Genomic DNA, 17,888 nt, shown 5'->3' with positions numbered 1-17,888 from the left:
CCTTCGACTCCTCCGGGTCACTCCCGGCACCCCCCCCCCTATTCACTCCGGGGTCACTCCCCACCCCCCCCCTTCACCTCCGGGTCACTCCCCCCCACCCCCCCCTTCACTCCGGGTCACTCCCCACCCCCCCCCTTCACCTCCGGGTCACTCCCCACCCCCCCCTTCACTCCGGGTCACTCCCCACCCCCCCCCCTTCACTCCGGGTCACTCCCCACCCACTCCCCTCCCACCTTCACTCCGGGTCACTCCCCACCCCCCCCCTTCACTCCGGGTCACCTCCTCAGGTCCGCCACCCCCTTCACTCCGGGTCACTCACCCCACCCCCCCCTTCACTCCGGGTCACTCCCCACCTCCCCCCCTTCACTCCGGGTCACTCCCCCACCCCCCCCTTCACTCCGGGTCACTCCCCACCCCCCCCTTCACTCCGGGTCACTCCCCACCCCCCCCCTTCACTCGGGCGGGTCACTCCCCACCCCCCCCTTCACTCCGGGTCACTCCCCACCCCCCCCTTCACTCCGGGTCACTCCCCACGCCCCCCCCTTCACTCCGGGTCACTCCCCACCCCCCCCCTTCACTCCGGGTCACTCCCCACACCCCCCCCTTCACTCCGGGTCACTCCCCACCCCCCCCCTTCACTCCGGGTCACTCCCCACCCCCCCCCTTCACTCCGGGTCACTCCCCCACCCCCCCCTTCACTCCGGGTCACTCCCCACCCCCCCCCCTTCACTCCGGGTCACTCCCCCACCCCCCCCCTTCACTCCGGGTCACTCCCCACCACCCCCCCTTCACTCCGGGTCACTCCCCACCCCTCCCTTCACTCCGGGCCCTCACCCCCCCTTCACTCCGGGTCACTCCCCACCCCCCCCTTCACTCCGGGTCACTCCCCACCCCCCCCCTTCACTCCGGGTCACTCCCCCACCCCCCCCCTTCACTCCGGGTCACTCCCCACCCCCCCCTTCACTCCGGGTCCACTCCCCCACCCCCCCCCTTCACTCCGGGTCACTCCCCACCCCCCCCCTTCACTCCGGGTCACTCCCCACCCCCCCCCTTCACTCCGGGTCACTCCCCACCCCCCCCTTCACTCCGGGTCACTCCCCACCCCCCCCCTTCACTCCGGGTCACTCCCCACCCCCCCCTTCACTCCGGGTCACTCCCCCACCCCCCCCCTTCACTCCGGGTCACTCCCCACCCACCCCCCCTTCACTCCGGGTCACTCCCCACCCCCCCCTTCACTCCGGGTCACTCCCCCACCCCCCCCCTTCACTCCGGGTCACTCCCCACCCCCCCTGCACCCCCCCTTCACTCCGGGTCACTCCCCACCCCCCCCCTTCACTCCGGGTGTCACTCCCCACCCCCCCCCTTCACTCCGGGTCACTCCCCACCCCCCCCTTCACTCCGGGGTCACTCCCCACCCCCCCCCTTCACTCCGGGTCACTCCCCACCCCCCCCCTTCACTCCGGGTCACTCCCCACCCCCCCCCTTCACTCCGGGTCACTCCCCACCCCCCCCCTTCACTCCGGGTCACTCCCCACCCCCCCCCTTCACTCCGGGTCACTCCCCACCCCCCCCCTTCACTCCGGGTCACTCCCCACCCCCCCCCTTCACTCCGGGTCACCTCCCCCACCCCCCCCCCCCTTCCACTCCGGGTCACTCCCCACCCCCCCCCTTCACTCCGGGTCACTCCCCACCCCCCCCCTTCACTCCGGGTCACTCCCCACCCCCCCCCTTCACTCCGGGTCACTCCCCACCCCCCCCCTTCACTCCGGGTCACTCCCCACCCCCCCCTTCACTCCGGGTCACTCCCCACCCCCCCCCTTCACTCCGGGTCACTCCCCCACCCCCCCCTTCACTCCGGGTCACTCCCCACCCCCCCCTTCACTCCGGGTCACTCCCCACCCCCCCCTTCACTCCGGGTCACTCCCCACCCCCCCCCTTCACTCCGGGTCACTCCCCACCCCCCCCCTTCACTCCGGGTCACTCCCCACCCCCCCCCTTCACTCCGGGTCACTCCCCACCCCCCCCTTCACTCCGGGTCACTCCCCCACCCCCCCCTTCACTCCGGGTCACTCCCCACCCCCCCCTTCACTCCGGGTCACTCCCCACCCCCCCCCTTCACTCCGGGTCACTCCCCACCCCCCCCCTTCACTCCGGGTCACTCCCCACCCCCCCCCTTCACTCCGGGTCACTCCCCACCCCCCCCCTTCACTCCGGGTCACTCCCCACCCCCCCCCTTCACTCCGGGTCACTCCCCACCCCCCCCCTTCACTCCGGGTCACTCCCCACCCCCCCCCTTCACTCCGGGTCACTCCCCACCCCCCCCCCTTCACTCCGGGTCACTCCCCACCCCCCCCCTTCACTCCGGGTCACTCCCCACCCCCCCCCTTCACTCCGGGTCACTCCCCACCCCCCCCCTTCACTCCGGGTCACTCCCCACCCCCCCCCTTCACTCCGGGTCACTCCCCACCCCCCCCCTTCACTCCGGGTCACTCCCCCACCCCCCCCTTCACTCCGGGTCACTCCCCACCCCCCCCCTTCACTCCGGGTCACTCCCCACCCCCCCCCCTTCACTCCGGGTCACTCCCCCACCCCCCCCCTTCACTCCGGGTCACTCCCCCACCCCCCCCCTTCACTCCGGGTCACTCCCCACCCCCCCCCTTCACTCCGGGTCACTCCCCACCCCCCCCCTTCACTCCGGGTCACTCCCCACCCCCCCCCTTCACTCCGGGGTCACTCCCCACCCCCCCCCTTCACTCCGGGTCACTCCCCCACCCCCCCCCCTTCACTCCGGGTCACTCCCCACCCCCCCCTTCACTCCGGGTCACTCCCCACCCCCCCCTTCACTCCGGGTCACTCCCCCCCCCCTCACCCCCACCCCCCCCCCCCTTCACTCCGGGTCACTCCCCCCCCCCCCCCTTCACTCCGGGTCACTCTCCCCCACCCACCCCCCCCCCCCGCTCTCTGTGGGTGAGTGGACGCGGGCAGGTGCTGCTGCCGGGCCATCTGACGGTGGAGCCCGGTCCCCTGGCAGACCGGCTGGAGCAGTGCGGCCGAGGGGCCCAGGGAGGAGGGGGCAGACCCGCTCGCAGAGACCATCCTACAGCTGCTGCTCTCAGTTGGGCCCGTCACAAGTCTCCATCGTAAACTCCAGAATTTACGTTCCATGTTCATGAACTTTACATCCTCAGCTTGCGGTAGAGTGAAGAGTCACGCCTGATCAGTGAACACTCATACAACATCCTTCCTCGTGTTTCAAATAATCCGGTGAACACAAAGCAAGGATGTGAAGTGTCCTTGCACCTTCACAATCTCTCCCACTGTGACTGAACAATGGAACACAGATTCTGAACCTCACTCACTCTAAACCCCCCCCGTTGAGGGTCTCCCTGTCCCTGCCTGCACTTCAATCAGGAGTTTTCAGAAGTGCATTATTTCTGGGAGAAGTGGTTACATTGCGACTGATTGACTGAGAGAGAGAGACAGGGTTACATTGAGACTGATTGACTGAGATCGAGAGACAGGGTTACATTGAGACTGATTGACTGAGATCGAGAGACAGGGCCGTCACCAAACAGAGCTGTTATTCCAGAGATAGAGCTCATTGTGAAGAACAATCAAGCCCGAGATTGTTCGAGGGGCATTGCAGGGGAGGAGAGCGGCAGCTGGGAGGGTTTATTGACCGAGCCGACCATTCAGTAAACCAGACCCTGATTTCTGCTCCCTCCTGTTTAACACAAGAACTTTCCAACAGACCGGATTTGTTTGCCCCTAAGCTAATGTCATCCCCCGGCGGAGATCAGCACGGACCTGGGGCCCTATCAAGGCCAGGAGGTCCCTCGGTGGCGGAGGACCACTCTGGGCGGGACACCGTGACTCACTCCAGCACCACACAGCAAATCGCCCAGGTGCTAGGAATTATACTTCACCTTCCCGCTGAGCGTGGATGTGTGTCGGAGGGCTGGAGAATGGTCAGTGTAATCCCCATCTTCATAAAGGCAGACAGAGCTAACCTGGGTAATTACAGGCCAGTTAGTTTAACGTCTGTGGCCGGGTTGGGTTCCTTAATTAAAGATGAAACTACTGAATATCGCAATGGAGAGAAAATAATTAGATGTTGCCAACACAACCTTCAGAAAGGAAGATGGTGCTTTAACTTGATCGAGGTCTTTGTGGGGGTGACAGATATGGTGGATGGGGAAATGCCATGTGTGGTGGGCATGGACTTTGAGAAAGCCTTTGACAAGGTTCTACACGGGACCGTTGGAGAAGATTAAGGGAGATGGAATTATGGGGAGGGGAGCAAACTGGATTCAAAACTGGTTAGAAGGGAGGGGAATCGAGAAAGGGTTAAGGGCATTTTGTCAGAGTGGATGGACGTTTACAGCGGGGTCCCCACAGGGGTCTGTTCTTCAATGATTCGGGTGTACGGCTGGTGTCCAAACTTGCAGATGACACTAAAATAGGAAGCGTAGTGAATAATTCTGACAGCCAAGTGAAGCTGCAAGGAGCTATTGAGAAGATGGTGAACGGGCCAATGCAATTTAATGTCAGTAAATGTGAGTGCTTGCTGAAAGAAAACTAATAATTACACTTTGAATAGGGGGAGGCTGGGTGATGTGGCAGAGCCGAGAGATTTGAGACTCTGGTCTCGAAGTCTGTCTCGGGCGGTGGTACAAAACGGGCAGTACCGGATCGGCCGTGTCTGATATCCAGTTCCGTTGAGTGCAATGGAAGGGACTACGTGGCGCTGCGTGTAACGGGCGGCCGAGACGATACCCGCCCTGTCTGCGCCACTGCCTCAGACGGATTTCTAGGCCTTAAAGTTCACAAGACATTAAAAGCAGCACTCCAAGTGGATACAGTCATAAAAACGCTAACAGAATCCTGGGTTTTATGGCAAGAGGTGTAGAATATAATAGTCAGGATGTAAAAGTGAATCTTAGTCAGAGCACAGCTGGAGGCTCCACGCTATAGGAAGGATGTTGAGGCAATAGCGAGGGGACAGCACAGATTCACCAGGATGCTACCTGGTTTGAGGAAATACAAATACAAAGACTCAGAAAAATGTGGGCTGTTTCCGTCAGAAGATTAAGTGGTGATTTGACAGAGGTGTTCAATATTATGACGGGATGGGGCAGAGCGGACAGTAACAGTAACTGAGGGTCTAGAACAAGGGGACATTGATATAAGATTCATTGTCAGAGCTTTCGGACAGAGAGTGGGAGAAACTCTTTTACTCACAGGGTTACGAACTGTGGAATTCACTCCCGGAGTCAGTGATTGAAGCAGAGGCTGTGTCATCATTCGAGAACAGGTTAGAGAGGTGGTTGAGGGAAAAGAGGAATGAAGAAATTTCGAGCAGGGCGGGTACACAGGGTTAGGACACTGCTCCTGGAGGATAAATACCGACTCGGAGTGGACGGGCCGAACGGCCTGTTTCCATGTTATAAATTCTGGGTAATTCAGGAAAGGTCAGAAAGTCAGCAGGGAAGGTAAGAATAATGGACTCCACGAAGCAAACAGGAAGCAGAAATAGTCAGGACACATCTGGATCACTCATTCTAACTGGTTCTTTCCCGGGATCCTGGCCCTCCCAATCCTCCTGTAATTGGTGGGCCTTTAAAAACACAACGTAAGCCCCAGCCCTCACTCGGCTTTCTCAATACAACAAAGGATTAATTCAACATGGAGGAAGCGGTTTACCTGGAGGAGATTCTCCTTTGGTGTAGCGAGTAGGTTCACAGCTGTGGACAACTTGAGAAAGAACTCAGCGGCCTGGTCCCCCAGGCCAATGTCTTGAATCCAGTCAAGCAGCAGATCAAGGTTGGCACGAATCTGCACTCCTTTCGACCACTGGTAGAACCCTCCTCCCGAACCTAGATGGCACAGCAACCAAGTGTGAGCAGTCTGTCGCGCGCACACAGAGCGAGGGCCCTGTCCCGCGCGCACACAGAGCGAGGGCCCTGTCCCGCGCGCACACAGAGCGAGGGCCCTGTCCCGCGCGCACACAGAGCGAGGGCCCTGTCCCGCGCGCACACAGAGCGAGGGCCCTGTCCCGCGCGCACACAGAGCGAGGGCCCTGTCCCGCGCGCACACAGAGCGAGGGCCCTGTCCCGCGCGCACACAGAGCGAGGGCCCTGTCCCGCGCGCACACAGAGCGAGGGCCCTGTCCCGCGCGCACACAGAGCGAGGGCCCTGTCCCGCGCGCACACAGAGCGAGGGCCCTGTCCCGCGCGCACACAGAGCGAGGGCCCTGTCCCGCGCGCACACAGAGCGAGGGCCCTGTCCCGCGCGCACACAGAGCGAGGGCCCTGTCCCGCGCGCACACAGAGCGAGGGCTCTGTCCCACACTGTCCGACCCACAGCACAAGATTATCATCATTGCCACATTGCACTCAGTTCAGGCTGGAATCTAATCGAGGGGTTCGGGGGGTTTATATATAGAATAACAGATACCCGGGAGTGAGTTACAGGCTGGAATCTAATCGAGGGGTTCGGGGGTTTACATATAGAAAATAACGGATACCCGGGAGTGAGTTACAGGCTGGAATCTAATCGAGGGGTTCAAGGGGTTTATATATAGAATAACAGATACCCGGGAGTGAGTTACAGGCTGGAATCTAATCGAGGGGTTCGGGGGGTTTATATATAGAATAACAGATACCCGGGAGTGAGTTACAGGCTGGAATCTAATCGAGGGGTTCGGGGGGTTTATATACAGAATAACAGATACCCAGGAGTGAGTTACAGGCTGGAATCTAATCGAGTGGTTCGGGGGGGTTTATATATAGAATAACAGATACCCGGGAGTGAGTTACAGGCTGGAATCTAATCGAGGGGTTTATATATAGAATAACCGATACCTGGGAGTGAGTTACAGGCTGGAATCTAATCGAGGGGTTCGGGGGGGTTTATATATAGAATTACAGATACCCGGGAGTGAGTTACAGGCTGGAATCTAATCGAGGGGTTCGGGGGTTTTATATTTAGAATAACAGATACCCGGGAGTGAGTTACAGGCTGGAATCTAATCGAGGGGTTCGGGGGGGTTTATATATAGAATAACAGATACCCGGGAGTGAGTTACAGGCTGGAATCTAATCGAGGGGTTCGGGGGGGTTTATATATAGAATAACGGATACCCGGGAGTGAGTTACAGGCTGGAATCTAATCGAGTGGTTCGGGGGGGTTTATATATAGAATTACAGATACCCAGGAGTGAGTTACAGGCTGGAATCTAATCGAGGGGTTCGGGGGGTTTATATATAGAATAACAGATCCCCGGGAGTGAGTTACAGGCTGGAATCTAATCGAGGGGTTCGGGGGGGTTTATATATAGAATAACAGATACCCGGGAGTGAGTTACAGGCTGGAATCTAATCGAGGGGTATGGGGGGGTTTATATATAGAATAACAGATACCCGGGAGTGAGTTACAGGCTGGAATCTAATCGAGGGGTATGGGGGGGTTTATATATAGAATAACAGATACCCGGGAGTGAGTTACAGGCTGGAATCTAATCGAGGGGTATGGGGGGGTTTATATATAGAATAACAGATACCCGGGAGTGAGTTACAGACTGGAATCTAATCGAGGGGTTCGGGGGGGTTTATATATAGAATAACAGATACCCGGGAGTGAGTTACAGACTGGAATCTAATCGAGGGGTTCGGAGGGGTTTACATATAGAATAACAGATACCCGGGAGTGAGTTACAGGCTGGAATCTAATCGAGGGGTTCGGGGGGTTTATATATAGAATAACAGATCCCCGGGAGTGAGTTACAGGCTGGAATCTAATCGAGGGGTTCGGGGGGTTTATATATAGAATAACAGATCCCCGGGAGTGAGTTACAGGCTGGAATCTAATCGAGGGTTTCGGGGGGTTTAATATATAGAATAACAGATCCCCGGGAGTGAGTTACAGGCTGGAATAGAAGTGTTGCAGATTTGGGGTCCTGAGATACTCACCTCGTTCCATGAGGGCATTGAAGAGGGATGCATTGGTGAAGAAGAAGAGATAAGTAAAGAGCTGAGAGGCAATCTCGGAGTGAACTTGATACTGTTTTAACAGGCTCAGTGTTCCCTCGAAGATGACCAAGACGTTCTTAACCCCTTGTGGGACGCTGAGCTGCGCTGTCTCGGCTGCGAAGGGGTTGCTGTCCAAAAGTCCGGGCAGAACAGTGTACAGGGTCTGCAGAGGGACAACGGGAAACACATGATTAATTATTTGTACGATATTAATTTATCATCTAGTGTCAACATCAAACACTCTGTCACATTGTCCCATCAAACACTCCCAGGGCAGGTACAGCACGGGTTAGATACAGAGTAAAGCTCCCTCTACACTGTCCCATCAAACACTCCCAGGGCAGGTACAGCATGGGTTAGATACAGAGTAAAGCTCCCTCTACACTGTCCCATCAAACACTCCCAGGGCAGGTACAGCACGGGTTAGATACAGAGTAAAGCTCCCTCTACACTGTCCCGTCAAACACTCCCAGGGCAAGTACAGCACAGGTTAGATACAGAGTAAAGCTCCCTCTACACTGTCCCATCAAACACTCCCCCATCAAACACTCCCAGGGCAGGTACAACATGGGTTAGATACAGAGTAAAACTCCCTCTACACTGTCCCATCAAACACTCCCAGGGCAGGTACAGCACGGGTTAGATACAGAGTAAAGCTCCCTCTACACTGTCCCATCAAACACTCCCAGGGCAGGTACAACACGGGTTAGATACAGAGTAAAGCTCCTTCTACACTGTCCCATCAAACACTCCCAGGGCAGGGACAGCACGGGTTAGATACAGAGTAAAGCTCCCTCTACACTGTCCCATCAAACACTCCCAGGGCAGGTACAGCACGGGTTAGATACAGAGTAAAGCTCCCTCTACACTGTCCCATCAAACACTCCCAGGGCAGGTACAGCACGGGTTAGATACAGAGTAAAGCTCCCTCTACACTGTCCCATCAAACACTCCCAGGGCAGGTACAGCACGGGTTAGGTACAGAGTAAAGCTCGCTCTACATTTCCTCACAATGTGCCCTATCTCCAACCTAAGTCGTGCGCCACCTATTACACCAGCAAGATATTTCTATTTCCCAAAGCAAGCCATTACGTGGCCTGGCCAAGGGAGGCTGAGAATGTTGTACGGTGCTGGACAGTCAGTGTCTCGCTATCCACTCTGCCCTGCTGTGTGGCATCGTGATCTCATTTAGCTCCGACGCCCTCCCACATTCGAATATCCCACCAATACTCTTTATCTGGGTTGACACATAAGGAATGGCCATTTGGGTTAGGCACCGCAGAGCCGGTGGTACCTGGGTACCGTACCCCAGTGATAGTCACACACAGAGTGAGGGTGGCGGGGGGAGGAAAATGGGGGCAAAATTCAGCCGGAGCACTCGATTCCACTTGTGTTAGCAGAGAAGGTCTTGGAGAGGGGGCAGAAAAGATGAACTAGAATGGTACCAGGGATGAGAGACTTCAGTTATGTGGAGAGATTGGAGAAGCTGGGATTGTTCTCCTTAGAGCAGAGAAGGTGAAGGGGAGATTTAATAGAGGTGTTCAAAATCATGAAGGGTTTTGATGGAGTAAATAAGGAGAAACTGTTTCCAGTGACAGGAGGGTCGGTAACCAGAGGACACAGAGTTAATGTGATTGGCAAAAGAACCAGAGGGGAGATGAGGAGAATGTTTTTACGTAGCGAGTTGTTGTGATCTGGAATGCGCTGCCTGAAAGGGCGGTGGAAGCAGATTCAATAGTAACTATAAAAGGGAATTGGAGAAATACTGGAAAAGGAGAAATTCACAGGGCGATGGGGAAAGAGCAGGGGGGAGTGGGACTAATTGGAGAGCTCGTTCAAAGAGCCGGCACAGGCACGATGGGCCGAATGGCCTCCTTCTGTGCTGTCTCATTCCACGAACTCCTTGTGCTTTTTGAAAAGAAAGGCTGGTTGATTGTTAGTATGTAACCGCGGATTTAGTTTAATCGGAAAGTATTACAGAAATTGAGGGAACAAATTAATAAAGAATCAGCTTAGAAACCACCCCCACAGTGGCCAGCAGCTCTCCGGGGACCAGGTCAGATTCAGCCGTGTTTGATTGGCGCTACTGTGCATCAGGACAGGAGAAGTTGCTTCAGAATTTGTGCCTTTCTTCATGTTTAAAGCCAAATAACCCGGGGTTTTGAATGGAATGGGATGGAAAGCTTCACAAGGAAAGCTTTGAGAGAGGAGCCTGCGAGGGAGCAGAGCACTGACAGAACTGGCCTTGTCTGTACAGTGCTGTGGTTGGGACAGCAAGCTCCCTCACCTCAGTCCGTTCACTGCTAACCACACATACAATTCAGGTTTCTTACAACACTGCAGGAATGTAGAGAAGGCCCCATCCATCCCACCAAACTGCTCCACACACCCCTCACTGTCTCTCGCTACTGAGGAGTCACATACAGGAAACCGAGTGTGTGTGAGTGTGCGCGGTGAGTGTGCGCAGTGAGTGTGTGTGTGGTGAGTGTGCGCGGTGAGTGTGTGCAGTGAGAGTGCGTGTGGTGAGTGCGCGCACGCTGAGTGTGCGCGCGCTGAGTGTGCACAGTGAGTGCGTGCGGTGAGAGCGTGCGATGAGTGTGTATGTTTACGTGTGTGCTTGCATGTGTGCCAGTGCGAGGATGTATGTGAGTGTGTGCGTGCGAGTGCATGCCAGTGTGTATGTCTGCGTCTCTGAATTTGCGTGTGTGTGTGAGCTCTCTACCAGCACTGCAGACTGGATGGTGTCAGGCCCTTCGATAGTCTTCGTCCACACTTCAGGGCCACAGTACAAAAGCTTTTTCCAGTCGTCAACAGACTGGGAAGCAGCAGGGTTCTGCTGGTGGTCACGTGACGTGGCTTCAAATTATAATGCAGAGTGGCAGCACAGTGCAGTCCGTGAGAACAGGACATTCATTTTCTATTTATAAGAAGTACCCCCACCCAGCCCCCGTAACTAATCCATCTCGGGCAGATTCCACTGCGTAACGTGCTGGGAGGACGGGTGTCGGCTCCAGACTGGTTTCCTGAGTTGACACACGTCTCGCTGCAGCCTAGAATCCAGCCTCTTCTTTAAAATCAGGGTTGGGACCGGATCCACTTTGTGAATCTGAACACTGCAAAAATCCACCGACATTCCCGAGCAGTGACCGGACACTGACCGGAGTCAGTAGGTCATGGGTTCAAGTCCCACTCCAGGGACTGTACCCCAGTGAGAGTCACTGTCTGTGGAACTGTACCCCAGTGAGAGTCAGTGTCTGTGGAACTGTACCCCAGTGAGAGTCAGTGTCTGTGGAACTGTACCCCAGTGAGAGTCAGTGTCTGTGGAGCTGTACCCCAGTGAGAGTCAGTGTCTGTGGAACTGTACCCCAGTGAGAGCCAGTGTCTGTGGAACTGTACCCCAGTGAGAGTCAGTGTCTGTGGAACTGTACCCCAGTGAGAGTCAGTGTCTGTGGAGCTGTACCCCAGTGAGAGTCAGTGTCTGTGGAACTGTACCCCAGTGAGAGTCAGTGTCTGTGGAACTGTACCCCAGTGAGAGTCAGTGTCTGTGGAACTGTACCCCAGTGAGAGCCAGTGTCTGTGGAACTGTACCCCAGTGAGAGTCAGTGTCTGTGGAACTGTACCCCAGTGAGAGTCAGTGTCTGTGGAGCTGTACCCCAGTGAGAGTCAGTGTCTGTGGAACTGTACCCCAGTGAGAGTCAGTGTCTGTGGAACTGTACCCCAGTGAGAGTCAGTGTCTGTGGAACTGTACCCCAGTGAGAGCCAGTGTCTGTGGAACTGTACCCCAGTGAGAGTCAGTGTCTGTGGAACTGTACCCCAGTGAGAGTCAGTGTCTGTGGAACTGTACCCCAGTGAGAGTCAGTGTCTGTGGAACTGTACCCCAGTGAGAGTCAGTGTCTGTGGAACTGTACCCCAGTGAGAGTCAGTGTCTGTGGAACTGTACCCCAGTGAGAGCCAGTGTCTGTGGAACTGGACCCCAGTGAGAGTCAGTGTCTGTGGAACTGAACCCCAGTGAGAGTCAGTGTCTGTGGAACTGGACCCCAGTGAGAGTCAGTGTCTGTGGAACTGTACCCCAGTGAGAGTCAGTGTCTGTGGAACTGTACCCCAGTGAGAGTCAGTGTCTGTGGAACTGTACCCAGTGAGAGTCAGTGTCTGTGGAACCCGTACCCCAGTGAGAGTCAGTGTCTGTGGAACTGTACCCCAGTGAGAGTCAGTGTCTGTGGAACTGTACCCCAGTGAGAGTCAGTGTCTGTGGAACCGTACCCCAGTGAGAGTCAGTGTCTGTGGAACTGTATCCCAGTGAGTGTAAGTGTCTGTGGAACTGTACCCCAGTGAGAGTCAGTGTCTGTGGAACTGTACCCCTATGAGAGTCAGTCTCTGTGGAACTGTACCCCAGTGAGAGTCAGTGTCTGTGGAACCCATACCCCAGTGAGAGTCAGTGTCTGTGGAACTGTACCCCAGTGAGAGTCAGTGTCTGTGGAACCCGTACCCCAGTGAGAGTCAGTGTCTGTGGAACTGTACCCCAGTGAGAGTCAGTGTCTGTGGAACTGTACCCAGTGAGAGTCAGTGTCTGTGGAACCCGTACCCCAGTGAGAGTCAGAGTCTGTGGAACCCGTACCCCAGTGAGAGTCAGTGTCTGTGGAACTGTACCCCAGTGAGAGTCAGTGTCTGTGGAACTGTACCCAGTGAGAGTCAGTGTCTGTGGAACTGTACCCCAGTGAGAGTCAGTGTCTGTGGAACAGTACCCCAGTGAGAGTCAGTGTCTGTGGAACTGTACCCCAGTGAGAGTCAGTGTCTGTGGAACTGTACCCCAGTGAGAGTCAGTGTCTGTGGAACTGTACCCCAGTGAGAGTCAGAGTCTGTGGAACTGTACCCCAGTGAGAGTCAGTGTCTGTGGAACTGTACCCAGTGAGAGTCAGTGTCTGTGGAACCCGTACCCCAGTGAGAGTCAGAGTCTGTGGAACTGTAAACATAGAAGATAGGAGCAGGAGTAGGCCATTCGGCCCCTCGAGCCTGTTCCGCCATTCAATGAGTTCATGGCTGATCATCCAAATTCAGTACCCTGTCCCTGCTTTCTCCCCATATCCCTTGAGCTTTAAGAAATATATCTAACTCCTTCTTGAATATATTTAATAAGTTGGCCTCAACTGCCTTCTGTGGAACTGATACTCGAATGAGGAGAAGGCGAAGAAAATTAAGGGGAGAAAGTCTGCAGGTAAGTCACGGTTCCTACTTGGCTGCTGCTAGCGACACTACCAACCAACGGAAAGCCGAGTGAGATATTTCCGTGTCTCCTGCTGGTACAGACACTCACTGCCCTCAGTTACTTTAACAGCACAGGTTCCCGCAGACCCTTCAATGCGGCAGGGCTTGCTCTCAGTGCCAGTCTCCGAGCTGGCTCAGCCTGGCCTGTTAATCCTCTAACTCCTGTAATTTCCCCTGGCTGCACCTCCACCTCCCACCCCCGCATACCTCTGTGAGTCTCTGAGCAGCTGAGTGTGTGACCCAGAGATCCTCCGAACACAATCCTCAGAGGAGGCCAGTCAGAGCCAGGGAGACCAGACCACCCCCCAACACACACCCCCCCACACACACACCCCCACACACACCCCCCCACACACTCGCACTCGCTCTCTCTCTCACACACACACTCTCTCGCGCTCTCGCACACGCGCGTTCGCACTCTCTCTCACTCACACTCGCTCTCTCACACACACACACTCACACTCACTGATACACACACACACACGCGCGCCCTCTCTCTCGCGCGCGCCCCCTCCCGCTCTCTCCCCCTCCCGCGCGCTCCCCCTCGCTCGCGCGCTCCCCCTCGCTCGCGCGCCCCCCCTCTCTCGCGCGCTCTCTCTCACGCGCTCTCTCTCTCACGCGCTCTACAAATGCTAAGTCTTTCTTTCCCTCATACACACCTAGACACATACACACATACTCACACATACACAGCTCCAATTTTAAGGTTGTGACCCCTTGTTCTGGACTCCCCCCACCAGAGGAATAGTTTCTCTCTCTCCAATCAAATCCTTTAATCATCTTAAACACCTCGATCAGATCACCCCTTAATCTTCTAAACTCGAGGGAATACAAGCCCAGTCTGTGCAACCTGTCCTCATAATTTAACCCTTTCAGCCCCGGTGTCACTCTGGTGAATCTGCGCTGCCCCGCCCTCCGAGGCCAATATATCCTTCCTGAGGGGCGGGGCCCAGGACTGAACCCAGTTACTCCAGGTGGGGTCTAACCAGAGCTCCGTACAACTGTGACAGAACCTCCAGCCCCCGAGATAAAGGCCAACATTCTATTAGCCTCTAATTATTTTTTGTACCTGTCCACTAGCTTTCAGTGATTTCTGTACCTGGACCCCTAAATCTCTCTGCTGATCTGTAGGTCCTAGCTTCTCACCATTTAAAAAATACTACATAGAATTACATAGAATGTACAGCACAGAAACAAGCCATTCGGCCCAACGAGTCCATGCTGGCATTTATGCTCCACACAGTCCAAAGTGGATGAGCTCACACTTCCCCACATTGAACTCCATCTGCCACAGTTTTTCCCACTCACTGACTCTATCAATGCCCCTGTACAACGAGTTCTGCTTCCATCTACATGATTGACTGAGCCACCTAACTGGGTGTCGTCAGCAAACTCCGATATACGGCTCTCTATTCCAACATCCAAGTCATTGATAAATATAGTGAAAGCTGAGGCCCCAGTACGGATCCCTGGGGGACACCGCTGGTCACATCCTGCCACACCCATTATCCCCACTCTCTCTCCTACCTCCCAAACAATTCCCTGTCCAAGCCAATAGGTTGCCTCCAATTCCATGCGCTCCCGTTCTTGTTAACAGTCTCTTGTGTGGAATCTTGTCGAATGTTTCTGGGAGTCCGTATCAACAACATCCTGAGATACTCCCTGATCTACCACATTACTTATCGCCTCAGAAAATTCAACTCGCTTTGTCAGACATGACTTACCCTTTACAAATCCATGCTGGCTCTCCCTGATCAGTTCATATTGTCCAACTGCTCAGTCACTCTGTCTATAATAACAGATTCGAGTAACTTCATCACAACAGACATTGAAGTACTTTTGAAGTGTTGTCTCTGTTGTAATGTAGCGAATTTGCACACAGCAAAGTCCCACAAACAGCAATGAGATAAAGACCAGATAATCTGTTTTAGTGATGTTGGTTGAGGGATAAATATTGGCCAGGACACCAGGGAGAACTCCCCTGCTCTCAATAGTGCCATGGGATCTTTTATGTCCACCTGTGAGGACAGATGGGGCTTTGGTTTAACATCTCATCCAAAAGATTGCCCCTCCGACAGTGCGGCACTACCTCAGTACTGCCCCTCAGTGCAGCGCTCCCTCAGTACTGCCCCTCAGACAGTGCAGTGCTCCCTCAGTACTGCCCCTCCCACAGTGCAGCACTCCCTCAGTACTGACCCTCCGACAGTGCAGCACTCCCTCAGTACTGCCCCTCCCACAGTGCAGCATTCCCTCAGTACTGCCCCTCCCACGGTGCAGCACTCCCTCAGTACTGACCCTCCGACAGTGCAGTGCTCCCTCAGTGCTGCCCTTCCGACAGTGCAGCCTCCCTCAGTACTGACCCTCCGACAGTGCAGCGCTCCCTCAGTACTGCCCCTCCGACAGTGCAGCGCTCCCTCAGTACTGCCCCTCCAACAGTGCAGCGCTCCCTCAGTACTGCCCCTCCGACAGTGCAGTGCTCCCTCAGTCCTGCACTGGGAGTGTCTGCCTGGGTTATTGGTTCAAGTCTCTAGAGTGGGACTTGAACCCACGACCTTCTGACTTAGAGGCCAGTGTGCTACCCACCGAGTCACGGCTTATGTTATCAAAACCTGTCATAATTTTGAACGTGTCTATCAGATCTCCTAACCTTCTCTGTTCTAATGAAAAGAGCTCCGGTTTCTCTCCTTTTTCCGAATGCTGTTTCATTCGGTGCCCCCCATACCAGCTGTGATGGACAGGATGGGGTCCACGAATGGGCAGTGACCCAGGGTGGGATGGGACGGTTCAAAGGGGAGACACTGACCTTGGTGAGGTAATAGACTGACTGCTGAAAGGTGAACATGATGACCTCCTCCAGCACTGTCATGGCCTCTTCACTGGCCGACTTGGTGGCCGAGAGCTGGTCGTTTTTGCAACCTGTGGAGATAGGGTGAAGGGGAGGTCAGGGGCCAAAATACAAACATCAAACACTTCATATCAAGTCAGGCCTCTTCTCAACCACATTGAACGGCCAGAAAATCCCATCAAAACTGATCAACACACCCTCACGTGTGTGTGCGTGTATAGTGTGTGTGTGTGTGTATCTGTGTGTGAGTGTGTCAGTGTGTGTGTGTTTATCAAACGTTCCTCATGAAGACAACAGCCCTTTAAGGGGGGCAGGGGTATGAGGGAAATATGTGTCCATTTATTTAAACTTTCCTTCTCTTTCCTCGGGTTGCTGTGGTCAGTGAGGGCCTCCCCAGGGAGTGATATGGATTGCATCCTCTCCAACGGGACACTATCTGTACTGGGCGCTTTCAGCGAGTCCCAGTGAACTCTGCCCCCGCCATTTGTGAGGGAACAACCCACCTGTCAAAGTCTGCCCGCCGCCCGGGACAGCTGGGCTCAGATCAGGCGCTCGGACACTGTGAAGAGGAGCAATTGGTGCACTGGTTCATTCCATCAGTGGCCACCGTCTCACTGACTGCATCAGTGCACAGACCCACTGACCGTCTCCCCGACACCAGACCGACTCCCCGTCTCCTCGACACCAGACCCACTGACCGTCTCCCCGTCACCAGACCGACTCCCCGTCTCCTCGACACCAGACCCACTGACCGTCTCCCTGACACCAGACCCGCTGATTGTCTCCCCGTCTCCCTGACACCAGACCCACTGACCGTCTCCCTGACCGTCTCCCTGACACCAGACCGACTCCCCGTCTCCTCGACACCAGACCCACTGACCGTCTCCCTGACACCAGACCCGCTGACCGTCTCCCCGTCTCCCCGACACCAGACCCACTGACCGTCTCCCCGACACCAGACCCACTGACCGTCTCCCCGACACCAGACCTACTGACCGTCTCCCTGACACCAGACCCGCTGACCGTCTCCCCGTCTCCCTGACACCAGACCCACTGACCGTCTCCTACACCAGACCCACTGACCGTCTCCCTGACACCAGACCCACTGACCGTCTCCCCGTCACCAGACCCACTGGCCGTCTCCCTGACACCAGACCCACTGACCGTCTCCCTGACACCAGACCCACTGACCGTCTCCCCGACACCAGACCCACTGAGCGTCTCCCTGACACCAGACCCACTGACCATCTCCCTGACACCAGACCAACTGACCATCTCCCCGTCACCAGACCATCTCCCCGTCTCCCTGACACCAGACCCACTGACCGTCTCCCCGACACCAGACCCACTGACCGTCTCCCCGACACCAGACCCACTGACCGTCTCCCCGACACCAGACCCACTGAGCGTCTCCCTGACACCAGACCCACTGACCATCTCCCTGACACCAGACCCACTGACCGTCTCCCCGTCACCAGACCATCTCCCCGTCTCCCTGACACCAGACCCACTGACCGTCTCCCTGACACCAGACCCACTGACCATCACCCCGTCTCCCTGACACCAGACCCACTGACCGTCTCCCCGACACCAGACCCACTGACCGTCTCCCCGTCTCCCTGACACGAGACCCACTGACCGTCTCCCCGACACCAGACCCACTGACCGTCTCCCCGACACCAGACCCACTGACCGTCTCCCTGACACCAGCCCCGCTGACCGTCTCCCCGACACCAGACCCACTGACCGTC

General features: G+C 56.1%; 1 protein-coding gene across 3 annotated transcripts in view; it reads right to left on the bottom strand.

Moving 5' to 3' along the window:
- Window positions 1-17,888, bottom strand: part of LOC147102997 (ras-associating and dilute domain-containing protein-like) — a 148,010-nt gene that overhangs the window by 55,097 nt on the left and 75,025 nt on the right. For all 3 annotated transcript variants that reach the window (XM_085964020.1, XM_085964019.1, XM_085964018.1), the window contains exons 8-10: window positions 16,096-16,208; window positions 7,971-8,193; window positions 5,704-5,876 (exon numbers count right to left, since the gene is read on the bottom strand). In XM_085964020.1, coding sequence (XP_085820146.1) covers window positions 5,704-5,876; window positions 7,971-8,193; window positions 16,096-16,208 — 509 coding nt within the window. The remainder of the gene's footprint in view (window positions 1-5,703; window positions 5,877-7,970; window positions 8,194-16,095; window positions 16,209-17,888) is intronic.

Source organism: Somniosus microcephalus, chromosome 21, assembly GCF_052327205.1.
Source record: "Somniosus microcephalus isolate GS21.2 chromosome 21, FLI_Smic_1.0, whole genome shotgun sequence".
In the NCBI taxonomy this organism is placed as follows: Eukaryota; Metazoa; Chordata; class Chondrichthyes; order Squaliformes; family Somniosidae; genus Somniosus; species Somniosus microcephalus.
Note: the sequence above shows the minus strand (reverse complement) of the source record. Positions and strands in the feature narration are given on the sequence as shown.